General features: G+C 48.6%; 1 protein-coding gene across 1 annotated transcript in view; it reads right to left on the reverse strand.

Annotated features, from left to right (window-relative positions):
- Nucleotides 1-239: 239 nt before the first annotated feature.
- Nucleotides 240-18,538, reverse strand: part of SRRM4 (serine/arginine repetitive matrix 4) — a 145,564-nt gene continuing 127,265 nt past the window's right edge. Inside the window, exons 8-13 of the mRNA XM_044990404.1 lie at nt 17,404-17,566; nt 7,138-7,475; nt 5,150-5,371; nt 4,667-4,777; nt 2,186-2,329; nt 240-1,897 (exon numbers count right to left, since the gene is read on the reverse strand). Of these exons, the coding sequence (XP_044846339.1) occupies nt 1,633-1,897; nt 2,186-2,329; nt 4,667-4,777; nt 5,150-5,371; nt 7,138-7,475; nt 17,404-17,566 (1,243 nt within the window). The 3' untranslated portion in view covers nt 240-1,632. The remainder of the gene's footprint in view (nt 1,898-2,185; nt 2,330-4,666; nt 4,778-5,149; nt 5,372-7,137; nt 7,476-17,403; nt 17,567-18,538) is intronic.

Here is an 18,538-nt window from a genome sequence, read left to right on the forward strand (position 1 = left end):
CCCCTGGCTGCTCTCCCAGGTGATGCCAGGAGTGTTCCTCCGGCGAGCCAAGCAGCTGGAACACGTCCCTGGTCTGTCATTCCCTGTCTCTTTGGGCCTGTCAGCCAGGCTAGGCAGGCGGCAAGCCGCAATTGCTGCCACTCATTGTGCACCTCTTATTTGTGTCACCCCGTCCCTTCCGCCCTCCCACCCCGCCCCACCATGCCAGCCTGCTTGCTTGGCTCATCCACCTCTTACGTCTTAGACTGCAAGATCCCTGGGGCAGGGACTGTCATTTCCTGTACGATGGTACAGCGCCTAGCACACTGGAGCCCTGATCTGATTAGCCACTAGTCGCGAAGTAGCAGCAGCAGGGAGCATGGTAGGCACCTGCCCAGGCAGGACAGAAGACGGGCTTTCTTCTTTCACTAACCATGGAGCTGGTCTCTGCTGCCGGGGGCTCCCCCTCCTTTCTGCTGATAAATAAGAAGTCTTGCTAGTTGAGGCCTCTGCACTTTGAGCAGCTCTGGGCCAGGCACTATTACATGAGAGCTGATCTTAGGAGGAGCAGGGAAGGCTGGAGGGGTTGAGGTCACAAACTTCAAGCTCTTTCGGACAGGGACCTTCCTCCTGTGTTTGTACAGCGCCTGGCGCAATGGGGATCATGGCTGGAGCTCCTGGGGGTACATACTAATACGTTTCATTGGAATTCCCCATGCCCCTGTGACCCGGTACCCAAAAGGACCTGCAGGGGAATTCCATTGCCCCGCACAAAGCTCCTGTGACAAAACCAGCCACCAGCAGCAGCCTTGGAGAGCTCTGGGGCTGAGGGCTCCCAGGAGCCGCAGTGACAGGACTTTGCTCCCTTGCATTTCCTGATTGTTGGCCTGGCCTCCCAGCCCCCAACCCTCGCCTGTTCCCACTGCCGCTCATTGGCTCACCAGCGGGTCATATTGCTGGGGTGAAGAGAAGCAAACTCGTGATCTAAAAATGGGGGCGGGGCGAGGGACTGGCCCCTTCCAATCAATCCACACCCCGTGGAATTTCCTTCTTCACATTCACAGCAGGAACTGGCTGATCCCTGGGCACTGAATATTCTGGGCACAGCGGGAAAGCCACCTCCAAGGAAGGTGAATTGATCCTGCAGAAGCCTCTGGTTTTTCCCTTTGGAGGAGAGAGGCCACACTGCAGCGCTTGGGGGGCTCCATGCTGGAGTCAAGGGAAGCTTTGCCATTGACCTCAATAGAAGCAGGGCCAGACTTCCTGCCTGGCCCAAAAGCCTTGAAGAGAGTTTCCTTTACATGATTTCCCTCTCCCCCCACCAATCAATCGGTGCTTGCTGCCTGCTGGCCAGGGAAAAGCAAGGAGCTAAACTCACTCCCTGGATTAGCCCCTGGGAAATGCGTCCCTGGAGATAGGCAAGGAATGGGTGGGGGAGGCTGGTTTATAATCAACACAGCCGCTGCAAAGCAAGGACCCTCCCTCTCTGCCCACGTGTTCTCTGCGGCTGCCTCTATGTGTGCAGTGCCCAGCACAACAGGGCGCTGGTGGACGCCACAATAGAAACATGAAAGAATAAGCTCTCCCCGGGGAGGCTGGAGGAGAGAGGAATTGAGAGACAACCCCCACGCACGTGGCAGGGAGGGGGACGCCCTAGCGCCGCAGGCTGTCATAGCTGTCCGCAGAGTCGTAACTCTTGCTCCTGCTGCGGCTGCTCCTTGGGCTCGAACTCCGGCTCCGGCTCCGGCCGCTGTCACTGCTGCTGCTCCAGCTTCTGCTCCGGCTGCTCCTGTAGCTGGAGTAGCTGCGGCTGCGGCCGGGAGAGCGGCTGACGCTGCTGTACCAGGAGGAACAGCTGCTGAGGCTGCTGGAGGAGGAAGGACTGGGCCTGTAGTAGGGGATGGGGCGTTTCCGGGCACTGTGGGAACAAAGGGGGAAGAGTGGTTACTGGTGACACAATGGGACCTCAGGGGGGGTGGTGGTGTAGCAGGGAGCTCCCGGCCCTGGGGCTCAGTGGGAGGCAGGGAGGGAAACTTCAGGGCAATGCTTCCCCTCCTTGAGTGCTTGGAGGGCAGGGTCTCTGGGTGTGACGGACTCAAAGCAGGTCCCTACTAAAGCTATCCACAGACCCTGGCCAGCATGTCACAACCGAGCCTGTGGCTCCCCGGTGGGTCTCCTGGAGGGATGGGGAGCGTCTGTCCCTTACCTCGTGATGCGGCGAGCTTCCAGGTGGCTGGGAGAATCTCGCCTGCGTTTCCTCATGGGCGAGTAGGACCTCCGCCGCCGCCTGTTCCGCTCCCTCTGGGACTCCTTCTCGCTGGAGCCATACGTGTGCTCTCGCGCGCGGTCCCTGAGGAATGGCCAGTTTGGGAAAGATCACTGCCAAGATCCCTGTGCTGATGCAACGACTCATTGCGGGAGGTAGGCCGGGGCTCAGCAGTGGGGCCAGAACCTGGAAACTTCAGCGCTAAAGCACAGGCCTTGATCATTGGAGCTAAAAACTAACCCTGCCAGCATCCTCCAAATGGCTTGACTGATAGATGGAGGCACAAGTCATTTAGCCTGCATGTTATGCAGACACTCGCGAAGCACGGGCTGGGGAGTGCTTCCTAACAGCACGCACAGTTGGCTAGATGTGCACACAGTTCCCAGATTTAGCCAGTCTGGATGCAGCAATGTGAGACTTGGCTGTTGGCAGCAGACGTGTGCTATTTCTGTGGGGCACGTCTGTTCCGCAGAGCCTCAGCCGTCCAGAATGAATGCAGCAGCAGCTCTCACCCTGGTGCTGCTACAAGGTTTTGGAAAAGTCTCTTGACACGCCCTGAAGTCCCACCTGCTGCGCTGGAAGTGGTGGTGGGGAATGGAGTTGAGCTGGTTTCACAAATTGCTTTCCAAGCACTTTGCAAAGTGATGAGTTAAATATTGAGGCCCTGATTCTCATTTACATTCGGGCCCCTTTGCTCTGCACTTTTCTTGCTACAAAACAAAGGTCACTCTGCCTGACAGGGATTGGGGACTGTATGGACGGAGGGAGAGAACACATTCCTCCCAGAAGCACAAAATAAAGCTTGGGGTACGAACCCACAGACAGTGAAGTTGAGGAAATTGTTCCCATAATACCCTGAAGCCCTGAGTTTCATCCAGCTTGAATTCCATGTTGTTTGCGGCATGACCTTGAGAGCTGAGTTACTGTCTGCTCTGCCTGGCAGGTAGAGATTGTATGGCACTCATTGTGAGAGCAGGGGTTTGTCCCAGTGCCCTGACCCTCAATTTCCACTACTCCCATTGCGGTGCTTTAGCTGCCACCTTCCACCCCAGAGCTGGCTGCATTTCAGTGGAGCAATTTACATCTATATAAATAGTAAGGCACCTTGAGACCCTGGGGGATGAAAAACACTAGTAAACATTTTAAGTACTGGATCAGCACTGCCCTGTGGTAACTGCACTGACCCCCGGGGCTGAATCTGGACGATGGCCTTTATCTTACCCTTGGACAATCCTGCTTCTGTATTCCTGGCGTGGGTCGGGAATGAGTCCTTTAGACCAATGCCAAGCTGCTGCTGTGGCTCTCTGCTAGGTAACTTTGGCCAGGAAGGCCCAGGGCTAAGAGCACCTTTAGTCACTGAAGCAATGGGCAACCTTTCACGTGATCAGGGAGAGCTCGTTTTAAGCCAGTCTAACCTTACACTGCCTGGGATACGGGAACATAGAGTAGAAGTGAGCAACAGGCTTAGATGGCAACAGGTCTTTTTGTAAGAAAGCCACTGCTGATTCCTATAGTATATTGCCCAGGAGAACACAGTGGGGCTGCACAGGCGGCTCTCGGGGTGGCTGCTGGTGCTGCTGCTGGCTTGTTCTCTAAATTGGGCACTTTACCAAGTCGGACACTGTGTGCGCCCCACACTGAGGGGCATGTCAAAGAGCCCCAGTGTTCCCTTCAAAATCCCGGCTGCTAAATGCTGCAAATTGGAGATTTTGGGTTTTCCTGCTTCAAGAAAAATCCTTCTCGGACAATGGCTCAAGCCCTCCATGAGTAGAGTGCCCGGCCCTTTGCGTCTGGGCTGAGCCACAGCACGGGCCCAATTAGCACTCTGCTTCTGAAAGGGTTCAGCGTGAAGGCAGCATGTCCCACCAGGCCTTACCCATCCAATTCCACAGACATTTCACAAGGGCTTAGTCCCTCAAAGCCCTGAATAAGTAGCCTCTCTCGCCCTATCACCCCCTAGAACAGCTGCTTAATGGGGACCTTCCGGCTGTCTGTTCCCAGGGTGAACCAAGGAATGGAGGGCAGTCTAGGAGGGAAGGCCTCGGTTGCAGAAATCCACACTGGGATGAGCCTTATCTTGCCACCTTCAGCTCATCTCTGGCCTCTTCTCTCAAGAATCAGCGTCAGCAAAAGCAGCTGGCAACACGTATGGAGACATGCCATAAACAACGAGAGCTGGAGCGTGCAGACCCAAACATGCCTCGCTCCATGTTTGCATTCAGGGGCTGGTAAATACGTGAGCCAGCCAGATCCCCAGTGTCTCGGGTGCTCTCACACACAACTTCATGTAGAGATTGGGCCAGGGCTACAGAAGTGCAGCAGAGAAGCTTGCAGAGGGGAGTCACACATGCACCCTAGTCACAAACCCAAACTGAGGTGCCACAAAAGCGGGCGATGCCGTGCAATGGCACCACGACATACCTGCTGGGGCTGTAGCGGGAATAACTGGGGCTCCGACGTGGTCTTGAGTCCCTGCTTCCAGGGCTTCTTTTGCAGGACTTGGATGAGTAGCTGGGGGAACACGAATAGGACCTGGGAATAGACAAGAACCATCGAAAGGTGAATCAAACCAGAGCTAAAGTGAGAGGATTTAAGGTGCACAAGGCTCCTTTTCCAAATCTGGATTCAAGTGGCAACAAGGTCCCAAGTTTAATCATGTCAGCCCAGCCGCTGATAAATGTTCATTCATCCTGTAAGGGAACGAGCCCTGTAGATCACCTTGCACCAACAGGAATTCCACTGCCCTTCAGAGGCAATATCATCGGTACTGCCAGTACCCTTAGTCATTTCAGCATAATCCAAGCTGTAATTTCAAGGCTCTTTGGCCTATTCCTGGGACTACCAAGCACTGCCACAATCGGAGCGGCCAGCAATCACACAGACAACCACTCGACTTGGCCTCACCTTTTCCCTGAGGAGCAGGATCTGCTTCGGGAGTACCTGGGCGTAGCCTGGTGATGCAATGAGCGGGAGTGGGCGGAGCGACTGGAGCCACGGGAGGACTGCCCTGTGCTGGTGTACGACTCGCTGCGGGAGCATGGTCTCAGTGGGGAGCTGCGGTCTGGGGAATGTAGGGGGCTCCGCTTCTTCACCTCCGAGCAGGCGAGACACGGGGACAGGAAACTTCTGCAAATGGACATTTCCGCACCCGGTGAAGTTGTTGTAAAGCGGAGAGCCCTGCCTCAGAGTGTACTACCGACTTCTGCTTACAGGACCCGAATCAATGCAGGTTCCCCCTCCTATTAAATCCACTGGGTTCAACAGTGACCATGGTATGAAACCAGAGTGGGCACAACAGTGAATCAGGCTCTCCCAGAAGATCAGATTTCAGTGCCAGGTTACACCTGGGTAAATCTGGAGGGACATCTCTGACCCCAGCCTTACACTGATGGGAGAGCAGGATTCAACCCTAAGTGCCAAATTCTGCTTTCAGCTGAATAGATGCAAGCCCCACCCACGTCAATGGGAGCTGCACCCATGGGACTGACAGCAGGATAGCGTTTTTAGGGTAAAACATTGAGGCCTGACCCTCCTATTTTCAATGTTACTGGTTTTATGCTGGTGTAACTCCACTGGAGCTAGCCCCCATTTGCCCAGATCGGAGCCCAAAGTCGAGCTCTCTTCATTGGGCCTTCAGCATTTGTTCACAAACAGAGAATTGCACGTGAAATGGATGCGCCGGCGGCCAAACCCTCATGGCAGTTGCCTGCAAAGCTCCATGACCCGTTTGCTGCACCTCTCACGGCAGTCAGTCAGGCTGGAGAAGAGAAGTAGGAAATGTGCGTGGGAAGAAGAGCTGGGATGCAGTCTCCTTCATGGGCACTGGCCCTCCTTCCCTGCTCCAGCGAGGGCCGCAGCCAGGTGCTGATTGTGACACTAACCCTCATCGCTAGGGGGCAAAGTCCGGACATCAGAGAACATGCTCTTGTGCACGTGAGGGACTCTTCTGTCCCAAGGTGCCCGCTGGACAATGGCAGCTACTGCAGGGAACGGGGGAGCTACGGATGTTGCCACCCACCTCTCCACGGGCCTCGTGCAACTGTGGTGAGCACAGCCTCACTCGCCATTGCCCCAGTGCTCCCCTCTGTGGCCCCATGCAGCGAGTCACCATTGCTCTGCTGCATGCAGGTGATGCACAAGGCTCATCCTTCATGGATTGGTCACTGCTTAGCACTCCCCACATGGAGGAAACACAGCATTTCTGCTGTGTCTTAGGCCTGAGGTAGCTATGCAGGCATTTGGCCGAGTGAACCAGGCCAGAGGAGCGATCTGATTGGAAAGCTTAAATTTCAATGCCTATAGCTCTGCTTACCGAACATGAACAGCTACAGAAGAGACAGGGCAGTCTGTAACCATTCCATCCAGCCTTTAGAAGTTTGCCTAAATGTGCTAGTGACCTTTCCTGCTCTTTTGCTACAAGGTCACAACAAGTCAATGAGCGATGAGCTCAAGCCACATCTAGATGCAGATTGTGACTGCCCCGGTGTTTGGATCTAGGTCTTTGAGTCATGCCTGTATCTGGATCCAAGCGGAACCTCTTCTGAATGGCCTTGCGGGGGAGGGGCTGGGGCTGGTGCACATGGAGGCTAAGAGATGAGGAGAAGATTTAATGGATCAAAGTTAGCATAATCAAATCTCATCCTTCATGGCATAAACTAAGTGCCACAGGGGTCAGGAAGGAATTCCCCACACACGGCACCATTGCCCAGGTGCATTATGGGTTGTTTTTCACTTTCCTTTGAAGCCACTGTTGGAGTCGGGATGACAGACTAGCCACATAAGGAACAGAAATACATTCCTATTGGCTCACCACCTGCGACTGTCAAGCGAGCAGAAGACAGAGTCATTCCAGGAATAGACATAGCAAACACCGACTATTGGCAATCACTGACCTTTGGTCCTGTCCCTGGGCATCCGGAGAGAGATTTCCCAAAGTTGTTCCCTTGCTCTGGGAAAAACAACTGGTGAAGGAATTTCCCGAATCAGAGCCGTTATCGCTGTTGGCCATTTTGGGCTTCCCAGGTGAGAAGGCATGGCCAAAGCCATTGTGGGCTAGGCTTCTTTTCTCCTGGCTGTCCTTTGGCCTGGCTGAGCTTGTCTGAGTGGAGGGAGGGGAGGAAGTATCGTTTCCTGAGTCAGATTCATGGGCCCCTCCATTCCGACTGGCTAGGTTGCCAAGCGGGCTGTCTGTTTTGGTAAAGAGGTCAGCAGATGACCCCGACTGAGAGATCTGAAAGCAAAAAAGCCATTTGACATTGTTTGAACTTTTTTGTTTTGTTTTGTTTTATATTGTCTGACTTTTTTTTTTAAATAAACCAAGAAATTTTACCATCATGATGCACTGTAACAAAAGGAAAGAAAGAAACAAAGAAAGAAAGAAAGAAGAGAAGCCAAAAAACAAAAGTACATATCCCTGAAAAAAACCACAGAAAGAAGAAACTTCTTTTCCCCCTGACATGATAACTGGAAGATTTAGACATCATGCAAAGAGTATTAGCATGCGATCCATGTTGAACAAAAGATTTTTTTTTAAAAAAGGGAAACAAAAGAATAAATAAATAAATAAATAAATCAAACAGAAAAAAAATATTGAAAAACTAACAACCCTTATTTAACCTAAAAGGTGGGGTAGGGAAAAGAAATAGGACTATACATACAAAAAACTACATACTCATCGGAAATAAAACAAAAATGGAACAAAATTCTAAATGATTGACTTTTTGTTTTAGTTTCCTTAATAAGGAGACTCAAATGTCACAAAAAAAGGTCTTTATGTACAAAGAAAAAATTGGCAAACAAACAAGTTAGCATTTTGAAACTCAACAAAGAAAAAAAGGGGTGTGTGGAGTGGGAATAAAAAGAAAAAAAAAACCAGAAAAATTAAAATCCCTCTGGAAATAAAAGGAATACAGATATTTCTTTGTGTGCTTTTTTTCCCCCTGTAGAAGGTATAGCTAATGCTCTCGAGTGACCTCTAATACATTCCCTAGTGTCTGGCGGATAGCATCCACTTACCAATCAAGAATTCCTCCTTTAGTAGGTAAGGTGTAAGAAAAAGGGAAGAGCGGGCAACATAAGTCCATCATTAGAGTCTCAAATTACAAGAAAAAACATAAACCCTCTCTTCAAATCCTCACCGTCAACTGTTCGATTCTTTGCTATTTAAATTTCAAGACGTTTTTGTTTTGTTTATATTCATCTTGTTTAGTAAATTCCTCTAGGTTGATTATTTGGGATGAAAAGCCACTGATTTAAATAAATCCCCATTGATTTCATGCTGGCCCACAGATACATTGAAGTTCAAAAAACAAAATAAAATTGAGAAAAATAAAAAAATAAAAAATAAGGAAGGAAAAATATTTTCCCTGCCGTGTGTTAGAGAAAGGTTGGGGGGAAAACAAAGACTTCGATCCTGCAATCTGATCTGTATGGATAAAGCCCTAACGCCACAGGAAGCCCTGCTGAGTTCAATGGGCCTGCATGCTGGCAGACCTCTGCACCTGTGCAGGATCCCAATGACATCAGTGGGGTCTTTGCGGGGCCCAGGGGCCACATGCATGAGTCTGATTGTAGGGTCAGGGCCAAAATTCGATGGCTGTCAGATGGACCCCTGAAAATCTCTATAAGGACTTGAGCCAAGTCCCACTGAATTCTAGGGTTGCCCAACCCTCCAGGATTGACCTGTAGTCTCCAGGAAATACAGATTAATCTTTAATTAAAGATTATGTCAAGTGATGAAACCTCCAGGGATACACCCAAACAAAACTGGCAACCCTACTGAATTCAGCGGAAGTCTTGCCATTGGCATCAGTGGGAGCTGGGCCATGTTCCCAATCAGCAGTCAGATTGGTGGTGGGTGTGGTCCAAGGACAGTGTAATAAATGTGCTGTTGCTTATAAGAGGATCTCAGAGGGTCTTTGGTGGGATCTAATTTAATAAATAACAGGGGGCCTCGTCCTGCAATGCAGACTCAGATGAGTAGCCCTGACTCATGGCAGTAACCGACTGAATGCAATTGGGCTGCATGATCAGGGCCCTTGGTGTGTTTAGACTACACATCTTCAATAGATATTGATTATAAATGATGCTGGGAACTACAGCTCCAGCGCCAAATCCTCAACTGGTGTCAATCAGTGTTGCTCCAGAGCTGGGCTGATTCACACCCCCTCCACCCAAGGATCTGGCCCTCAGTTTTTACAACATGCAGCTCTGTTTGGCTGATACATAGAATATCATCCCTCGTTGCTTTGTGCAGAGGGGAGCGGTGCAAGCTTAATGCTGAAGAACACTAATGCGACCAGGGCAGGAAATGCTCCTGTGCAAGGTGGCTTTCAAAGACCCGGGCGTCATTCGTGACTCCTGACCATTCCCCTCACAAAGGCACATCACAATGCTCTGGGGCTATGTGCTTTGAACCTGGGCTGCAGGTACGGTGCAGCAGAGGCATTGGGGTCAGAGACGGATCCGCCAGAGGTCACAGTTCACATTGAGCGCCCCATAACACTTTCTGCAGCCCGTCGGACGGGGCCGTCTCAGAAGGCCTACTTGCACGCATCATCTAGCTCCCATCACAGCGGGTTGTTCTCTTAGTCTAATCCAAGAGTTGCTCAATAGGGTGGTAGGAGCTGATTCGGCGGCAGGGGCAAATCGGCACTGCAACAATAGTAGGCGAAAATCACTGACCACTAAAGCAAAAGTGGAGTTACTGCAAAGGAAAAGCTGTCGAAACATGGCACAGGCTGATGATCCAAGCCTTGCCATGACCACTTTGCTCTCCGATAGTGCCTTGAAGTGGACGATCTCCAAGCAGGTTACAAATATTACGGAACGAAAGCTCCCATCACACGTCTAAGGGAGGTACCACCAACCCCATTGAACAGGATGGGATATTGAGATACAGAGGGGGGGGAATGACTGGCACAAGATTAGTGGCTGAGCTGGGGACAGAAGCCAAATCTCTGAAGTCACTGTCCAATGCTTTAACTACTGCACCACACTTTCCATACTTGGGGTTCCGTGCTTTGGGGCAATGGTGGTCCAAAAACAGGGGAGGCAATGCGATGCCTTTTCTCAGACCCACACATACCTTTTGAGTAGAGCTGGTTGGAACACAGAAAACATTTTGCACGGAACAGAAATTTCCCAGTAAAGAAATGCTCCCATCTTCCTTCAGAGGATTTCCCCAGAATTAGTGATGAACCCAGAGACTTCACCACTGACTCCAGTGGGAGCAGGCAGGCCCAGAATACACAAGCAATTCATGGGTTGGAAAAGGAACCCATTGGCCTCCAAATAGTGTGTGTGAAAATAACGTAGCTGTTGGTCCCCAAACTATATCACATGAGCATTATTTACTGTTCATATTAACGCAGGTTGGGATTTTCAGTGGAGTCGTGTCCAGTTCCCACTGAATTGGCATCAACCCTTAGGCTCATTGGAAAGCACAGACATAGGGCCTGAAAACCCGGTGAGAACTGAGGCTCCACTATGTTAGTTGCTGGCAAAAAACACAATGATTTTCCTTCTCGCCCATTTCCTACCTCAAGACATGGGGAAGCTAGTTGAGATCATTCATTATAGGGATCTGGAATATAAACTGGAATATGCTGCCAGATTTGTTTTAAGAATGGATCTGAACCTAGGTTTAGATTTGTCTGGCTTTTGACACCCTAGCTCCTATATTTATTTTTAATTTAAAGCAAAGGTTCATGAAAATAAAATTCAAGCTATTCTATGAAGACACGGGTAAGGAATCTTTGGATAAATTGTGAAGTGTCAGAATATCTTGGGTTTGGACTCTTCCAGCATCCATGCTGAAGGATGCTGGCCGATTCTGCAGGTACAAATGTCTGTCCTTCCCCTCACCCCATCAATGTCCTAAAAATTAAAGATCCTTCTTCTCTCTGCCAGGAAATCCATTAAATGTTTCTTTGTTTGCTCCCAGATTTCCAAAGTAGCCCCCTTAGGGTGCCTGTAAGGACTGGGATACTTGCTTTTGTTTCAGCTTTGCTAAAGTCTGGCTCGGAAGTGGTCATTGTTCTCAGTATACTGCAAGGTCATTTAATAATTTGAGAGTCAATACATTCCTCCCTTAGGCCCCAATTCAGCACAGCACTTAAGAAGGTAATCAAGCCCCACTGAAGTCAACTGGACTTAAACATATGCTTAACGTTAAGCACGTGCTAAAACGTTTTGCTAAATCTTCTCCTCTTCCCCTTGCAAATTCCATTCCTTGTGTCAACATTTAAAAAATTAAGTTAACTCTTGAAACTTTATGTCCACACTGAGAAGAGATATGGGATCCAGATTCTCTCCCCTTTGACCTTTCCTTTCTCCCTGCCCAATTCCTCCTCCTTGCCCTATTCAAACGGCCAACAACATTTCCAGAGGTGATGACACAATCATTGCACCCCTGACATCCAGCCTTCAGTGAGCCATATCCCATGGTCCTTGCTCAGTTTTGACTCCATGGGAAGTTTTGCCTGAGTAAAGACGTCAGGATTTGGCCATATGATCTCTTGTGCTAGAAACGCTGTTGACACTTCATAAGTGCCTGGGACTTGCGTGCTATACCCAGCTCAGCCATCCGTTGAGTTACCTAGTACCTGTACCAGCAATACGGAGGTAAGAGGAAACACCAGGAAACACATGCCCAGTGCTGCATATTTCACATCTGAAGGCCAGAGGGATGATACGTGGTGAACAGTCCTTTTGCTGCCCTCTGTTCAGGGGTGAAATTCACCACTGATCACCCCTACTCTCCCTCCTTCTGTTGCGTATGAGGAAGCATCAGCCATACGAACTATACACCAAACACCATGTATGAAACACTGTACAGAGTTCAAGTGAATTCTAATGATCTTTTATTTGGGGGGGGGCATGTTTTAAAGTGCCTAGTCTTGTATGGCCTTAATTTGCTCTGTGTGAACATTAGGATTCCCCTCCCCAAACCTCCCAACTTCTAAGAAGTAATTAAATAACCTCAGGAGACTTCGCTTCCTTTATCTTTTGCTGGGGGATCTATAGCTGCCCTTGAGGGAGCCCGCTTACTTATTTATTGTTTTTCTGTTTCAAATAATTATTTAATCAAAATGAAGGGGGGGAGGGAATAATGAGGCCCTCGCTTACACTTCAGAATTTAATTTCTACTGAAATCCTATATCAAGAGGCCACACAGCCCAACAGATTACAAAAATACAATCACTAAGCGTATTCCAATTAAACTGAACAAGTCCATTTACTGTGCTTCAAATAGCCCCGTGGAGAGATACGGCTATACATTTTCTCAGCCATATGGGGAATGAGATCTTGCCATGAGTAGCTCTGCACGGCACGGCTTATAGTTGGAGGATTTCTTTCCTGGGTCTATGTCTTTTGTAAAACTCATTTCAAAGTAGCGTTAATTTCTTTTTTAGGAAGTGCCTAATCTTCTTCTTCTTGGCACGCTAATAATGAAAGGAATAAAGCATGTGTGTCAATGACCCCATCAAGTCTTGCTATTCATTATGGCAGCAGGTTATACAGGCAGCACAGATTGCTGATGAGCTTCTGGAATTGGAAGTGCCACCTGCTGACAGGGGTCACTTGAGAGAAAGGGGCCATGAGCTCAGCAAGCTTTTAGGGAGATCCCGTGTTACTGATTTCTGGGCCAGACCCTTAGCTGGGGTAAACTGGCATGAGTCCCTTGGCTTTAATGGAGTGCTGCTGATTTACCCCAGCTGTGGATCTGTGTTTAAGTTCCATTAAAGCGAATGGCTCTGTATAAAGATATTGGTGCATGGAAATAAGATACACCCACAAAGGGCCCAACCCTCTATTCCTGACTCTAGCAAAACTCAGTGAAAGGATCCGCCGTGATTTTGAGAAGAGCTTTGCCTGCACAGAGAGCATAGGATTGGGTCCTTGGCACAATAAAGGCTAGGCTGAGTCTATTCAAATGATGCCAGACACCTATCATATGCAAGACCAGAGGGATATCACAGTGAGGCGTGTTTATCGCTGCACTTGCTGTTTGCTGCTGGATGTCTGTCTACACGTCCATATGGCCTACATCAGACAGCTACTGGAGTGGGAGTTTCCAGCCTAGCCCAAAGTGAACGTTTGTTGGCCTTGCGAAATCTCATCAGCCTACATGGTTGGAAACAAATGCTCTGGGGAGGCTCTGAATGGGAACAGCTGGGGGTGTTGCAGACCAGGTGTGAGGTACACTGGCAGAGCTGTACCCATGCCCACCCGCTGCTGGACTCCAGCCAGTGCTCTCTGCTCAGGCTCAAATATGCCCATACTCCTCCAGCCCAGGGCAGTCAGACTGTTCCATCCTGACTTCAGCCCCAAACAGTGCAGGGATTTTGGCACAATGCAGGTCTCAGACTGGGATTAAAACATAGAAACCAGAATTTGCATATTTAGATATGCAAACAACCCACAATTTTTTTTAAACTTCTTTTACCCTTGAACTTTAAGGAGACTGTTGCTTTACATGCCGCTGGGGTGTTAAAAGAAACTCCTTCCCTATTTAAAACCAAAAGAAGGGCTGGAAAATATGGAACGACATGTAGTCAAAACCAACCGCTCTTGCAAGGCTTCTGAAACCTTCCCAGCTCATGCTGAGACACTCTTTGCCTTGGCTGGCATTTCCCCTCCTCCATCTTAATGTTAGCACAGAAATAATTAGCTCTGCTTGAAATAACTGTACCCCAAACCTGCCTATGGGCTTGCTAAAAATTTGGCTCAAGACTATGTTTGTTTTAGCTGCTGATAAAAGGAGTGTCAGTGGAAGTCAAGGCGCTGGAGAGAGGTATCGGTGTACAGTCTGCAGTCATCATCATCAGATACAACCAGGGCCGGTGCTTCCATTAGGCAACCCCAGGCGGTCGCCTAGGGCGCCAGGATTCGGGGGGCGGCATTTTGTGCGCTGCCCACGGGGCGCACGGGAGCTTCTGGTTCCACTCCTGTTGCGCCACTGAAGAAGGACTTTCTGCCGACGTGCCGCGGAAAACAGCGGCAGGCAATTGAGCAGCTCAATGACTGCCACTGTCGCCTGCGGCATTTCAGCGGAGGGTCCTTCTTCGGCGGCGCGATGGGAATGGAACCGGAAGCTCTCGCGTGCCCCATGGGGAGCGCACAAAATGCCGCCCCCCGAATTCTGCCTAGGGCGCCAGAAACCCTGGCACCGCTCCTGTATACAACAAAAGCAATTAGATGCATATCCTAGAGGTATTTATATTGTTCATTTCACCTAAGACTTCCTAAAAGCAAAGCAGCATGAAATATATCTGTATCAGTGTGTATAAAACAGCTACAGCAGGTTAGGGGGCTTGTTATTCCTCTGTTTAAAAATAGATACTGCATATTACCCTCAGTTTCTCAGTGCACCGAGGGATAGCCATGTAATCCTGTTCTGAGTAGGTTTCCATTGTGGCTGCTTGTTATTAATTGTTCAGCAGAGAGAAGACAGAGGAAGAGGCTAAGAAATTTATTACAGAAAAGCAAAGAAGCATGAAATTATTGGTTGTCTACTCTGTGTGTGTGTGTGCACCCACGTGTATATAAGTAAGAGAGAGAGAGATGCAATGGATAGCACAATGTGTTTTTTCTAATGATTTACAGATAGAGCTGGTTAGAAAATGGTTTTATTCTTTGTGGAAAAATTAAAATGAAAAAGATAATTCATGTCACTCCCTCCCCCCCCCCCAAAGAAAGTTTAAACTTTTTGGGGGGTGGGATGGGGGGTTGACAGAAAAGGAAGGGAGGAACCTCAAAAAACTTTTGGCCAAAACCAAAACCCTTAGATTCAGGAATGCTGCTGCAGTGGTTCATGAGAGTTGCCGTTTGAGCTCTCACGCTTGCAATCTCAATTATGGGCCTGGCTTCCTAGTCAGACTACATCTCCCATCATGCATCATAATCTCCCCTCTGACTGAGCTGAGATGGTGCATCATGGGAGATATAGTCTGAATAGGGAATCCAGCCCACAGAGGACAATGGGTGGTATGACTCAATGGAACTACAACCCCCATGCAGGACCACAGGAGCATTGCGGTATCAAAATGTTTTGTTTTTTCAGCTTAGGTTTTCAGATGTCCAGTTTTTCAACAAATAGTCAAAATTTTCTGCAGAAAGCAGATATATTTTATGCAAATTTTAATTTAGTTAAAAACCCAAATTTCCATCAAAAAGAGTTTTGATGGAAAAATATTCATCCTGCCCTAGTCATAGACCTGACCACTTAATCTACAAAAGGCAGAGCGAAACCACAAAATAAGTCATTCCTAAAGCACAAGATTAATGTTTATTCATCATCTTTCCATCGTCAGTTATTCTTTACATGATATTTAAGGCCCTTATTCATGAAAAGTGTCCTTGTTCAGGACAATACTGAAGCATGTACTTAACTTTAAGCAGGTGCTTTAAGTGCTTTCCTGAATCATGGCCTGAGTGTGTGTATTTTAGTTTGGGACAAGGGAGAACACTGACAGATTGCATAGTAAATATACAGATAGATTTTTGTTATTAGAATATTTGCTCATGTTAGTAGGCTAACATAGAAAGAATATAGATGTCCCAATTACTTATATTTCTTACCCATAACCTGCAGCTATATCTATAAACATGCTGAGGCTGATTTTTATCTGCCTTGTGTGGTCATTTACACCTATGCAAAAGGAGTGCAGAGTGCATGTACCATGCTCGATCTTAGATCGTCTTTAGAGGTTTCTAAAATGTTGTAGTTATTATCCTTTGTGGCAGTTGGTCTCATGAGGGAGCCTGGCTTCGGAGACGGAGGACTAGAAAAAATAGTCCCAATTAAAGGGATTTTTAAACTCTCTAAAAGATTTCTTAAAGAGTTTGTCTGTAAAGTAAGTGGCTTATACAGAAAACATGATGGTGTGATGCAATGTAACAGTTTGACTGGCCATCCTTTGGGATGAGCTCTTAATTCTTTCAGTTTCACCGGTCACCAGTAATGCAGCATCTGAAATTTCACGCCAATAAAAACTTCACAGCTCACCATTCTGTGACATATTTCTCTCTCGGCGTTTGCGTGTGTGTACACACACACACACACACACACACACACACACACAGAGGTGTGTGCACGTGTCTCTCTCTCTCTCTCTCTCTCTCTCAACACACACACACACACACACACAAACACACAGATTCTCCTCTCACTGATGTTGGCTTTACATCGGTGTAGCTATTGAGTCCAGTCACGTCATTCCTGATTTACATCTGCTGTGTAAGTGAGAGAATTAGGCCTACAATATTTACAAGTATGGTGGCTTGGAGGGCTTAGTGCTGTGGTTCAGACCCATCTCTAATATTGTACACACACAGGCCAGATTCTTCACTGGGTGGCACTTTGTGTAGTGGTTTGTCTCTGTGTGAAGTGAGTTCATCCCGACCTGACAGCTCTTTACACCTGTTTTGCACAGTGCTGTATAAGGTGCAGTGTGGTGGAGAATCAGGTCCTTATGTAGCTCTCTCTTTCTCTCTCTCGTGAGATGAAGACAGGTTCTAGGACATGGATCAGATTCTCTCTCTCTCTATGTAGATGAAAAGATATCTCAAGACATTGGGTCTGACTCTACCCTTGGCTGCACACACAGCCCCCGTTCTATCAAGAGGAGCTGCCTACAAGCTCAGAATTTGGCCCTTCGGTTGGTCTGCAAAGAGGAGCGATGATCCTAAAAGAATCCCGAAAGTCAACAAACATCCCCTGCCAAAAATCCCCAATTCATTCAATGTAAATGTTTCTTTCATATACGTTTGATTCTCTTGATCCCCCCGCAAAGACTAAACCATTGGGCACAAAGACCAGCGAATTTAAGTTCACATCCAGCTGAGCAATGACTGCATAACAAACACGTCCCCGTAACATACCATCGCTGGAGGCTGTTTTTCCGTTAAATGTCCCCTATTCATTATTCATAGACTAAAGGCTTATCCTACCCCACCCCCAGCGGGTAAGTGCTGAGGGAAAGGAATGACTTTTAATATGTCGGAGAACAGCACCATCAATAAATAATACAGTTTTAAACCAACTTTGTCTAACGTAACTGTAATTGAGTTATAAAAATTTCATACTGGATTTCCCCCCCCTCCCAAGTTTCTGTGGCTAGTCTGCACAAGGAAGCAGAATGCAGAATACTTACTACGTCCTTAGCCGAGAGGAAGCTGTAGCTCTGAAGGGTTTGGCGGGGGGAATGGCTGGCCTGACCCTCTGCAGAGATGCTTCGCTTCTCAGTGCTCTTTGAACAGTGCTGGGAGCGTCTTCGTCTTGCTTTGTGGCCTTCCTCCCGAGACCTGGCTCTGTGCCTGAAGAAAGAGAAACGTCAAATCAAACCATGATGAATTAGTAGTAGTATTCGTGATTTGTATTGCAGCAGTGCCAACAATGTCCCCTCTTCCGCGTAATGAAGCCATTTGTCTGGCTATAAACCGGACAGTCCTCGTCTAGTGCGCTTTAGTGCCCTGTCTGATACTGGGACAAACCTGGGCATGGTTTTGTCTGGTATTGGCTAGAGGACACCTCTTTAAGAGTGCGCCACTATGCGCCCACTGGCATGACCTCGAACGCATCGTGCATGCAAGGTCACGGCAGGGGCGCAGGGTTGTGCGCACCACAAGATGGCACTCTCCACCCGTGTGGCATGACTTTGAACGCACCGTGCGTGCGAGATGATGCCGGCGGGGGTGGAGGCAGGGCAGCACGCGCTTAAAAAGGTTTCCCCCACCATTCCTAGAAGCACTGGGATGCCCAGTATTCCGGGAACGTGTGAGTGGCCACCCTCTCTGTTGGCGCCGCATGTTGGGGGAAAGTAACTTCTGTGCAGAGAGCCAGCACCAGGCTTACAGGAGGCTGTGTGGCCTAGCGGATACAGCACGGGAGCAGGACTCAGGAGACAAGGATTCCATTTCCGGCTCAGCCACTGGCCTGTTGGGTGACCTTGAGCAAGTCTCTTCCCTGCCCCCAGTTTCCCCATCTGTAAAATGAGGATAATGATGCTTCCTTCATGAAGTGTTTTAAGATCGCCTCACCGAGGTGCTGTGTAAGAGCTAGGGGTCATTATGGGTCCACTACACAGGGGAATTTCACCTCTTTGATTGCTACCTTGAGGCAGGCTATGGCTGGCTGCCAGAATTTGAGAGAAAAGGTGGATACTGACTCCTATTCCTATTCGAATTTTCTTAATGTTTTGAAACTCATGATGAGTTTGGACCCTGATCCAAAGCCTCCGAACTTTGGAGGGGTTCAGAATTCAAACCTGGACTCAGATCCAAGTTTTA

The sequence above is a fragment of the Mauremys mutica genome, chromosome 16 (assembly GCF_020497125.1).
Source record: "Mauremys mutica isolate MM-2020 ecotype Southern chromosome 16, ASM2049712v1, whole genome shotgun sequence".
In the NCBI taxonomy this organism is placed as follows: Eukaryota; Metazoa; Chordata; order Testudines; family Geoemydidae; genus Mauremys; species Mauremys mutica.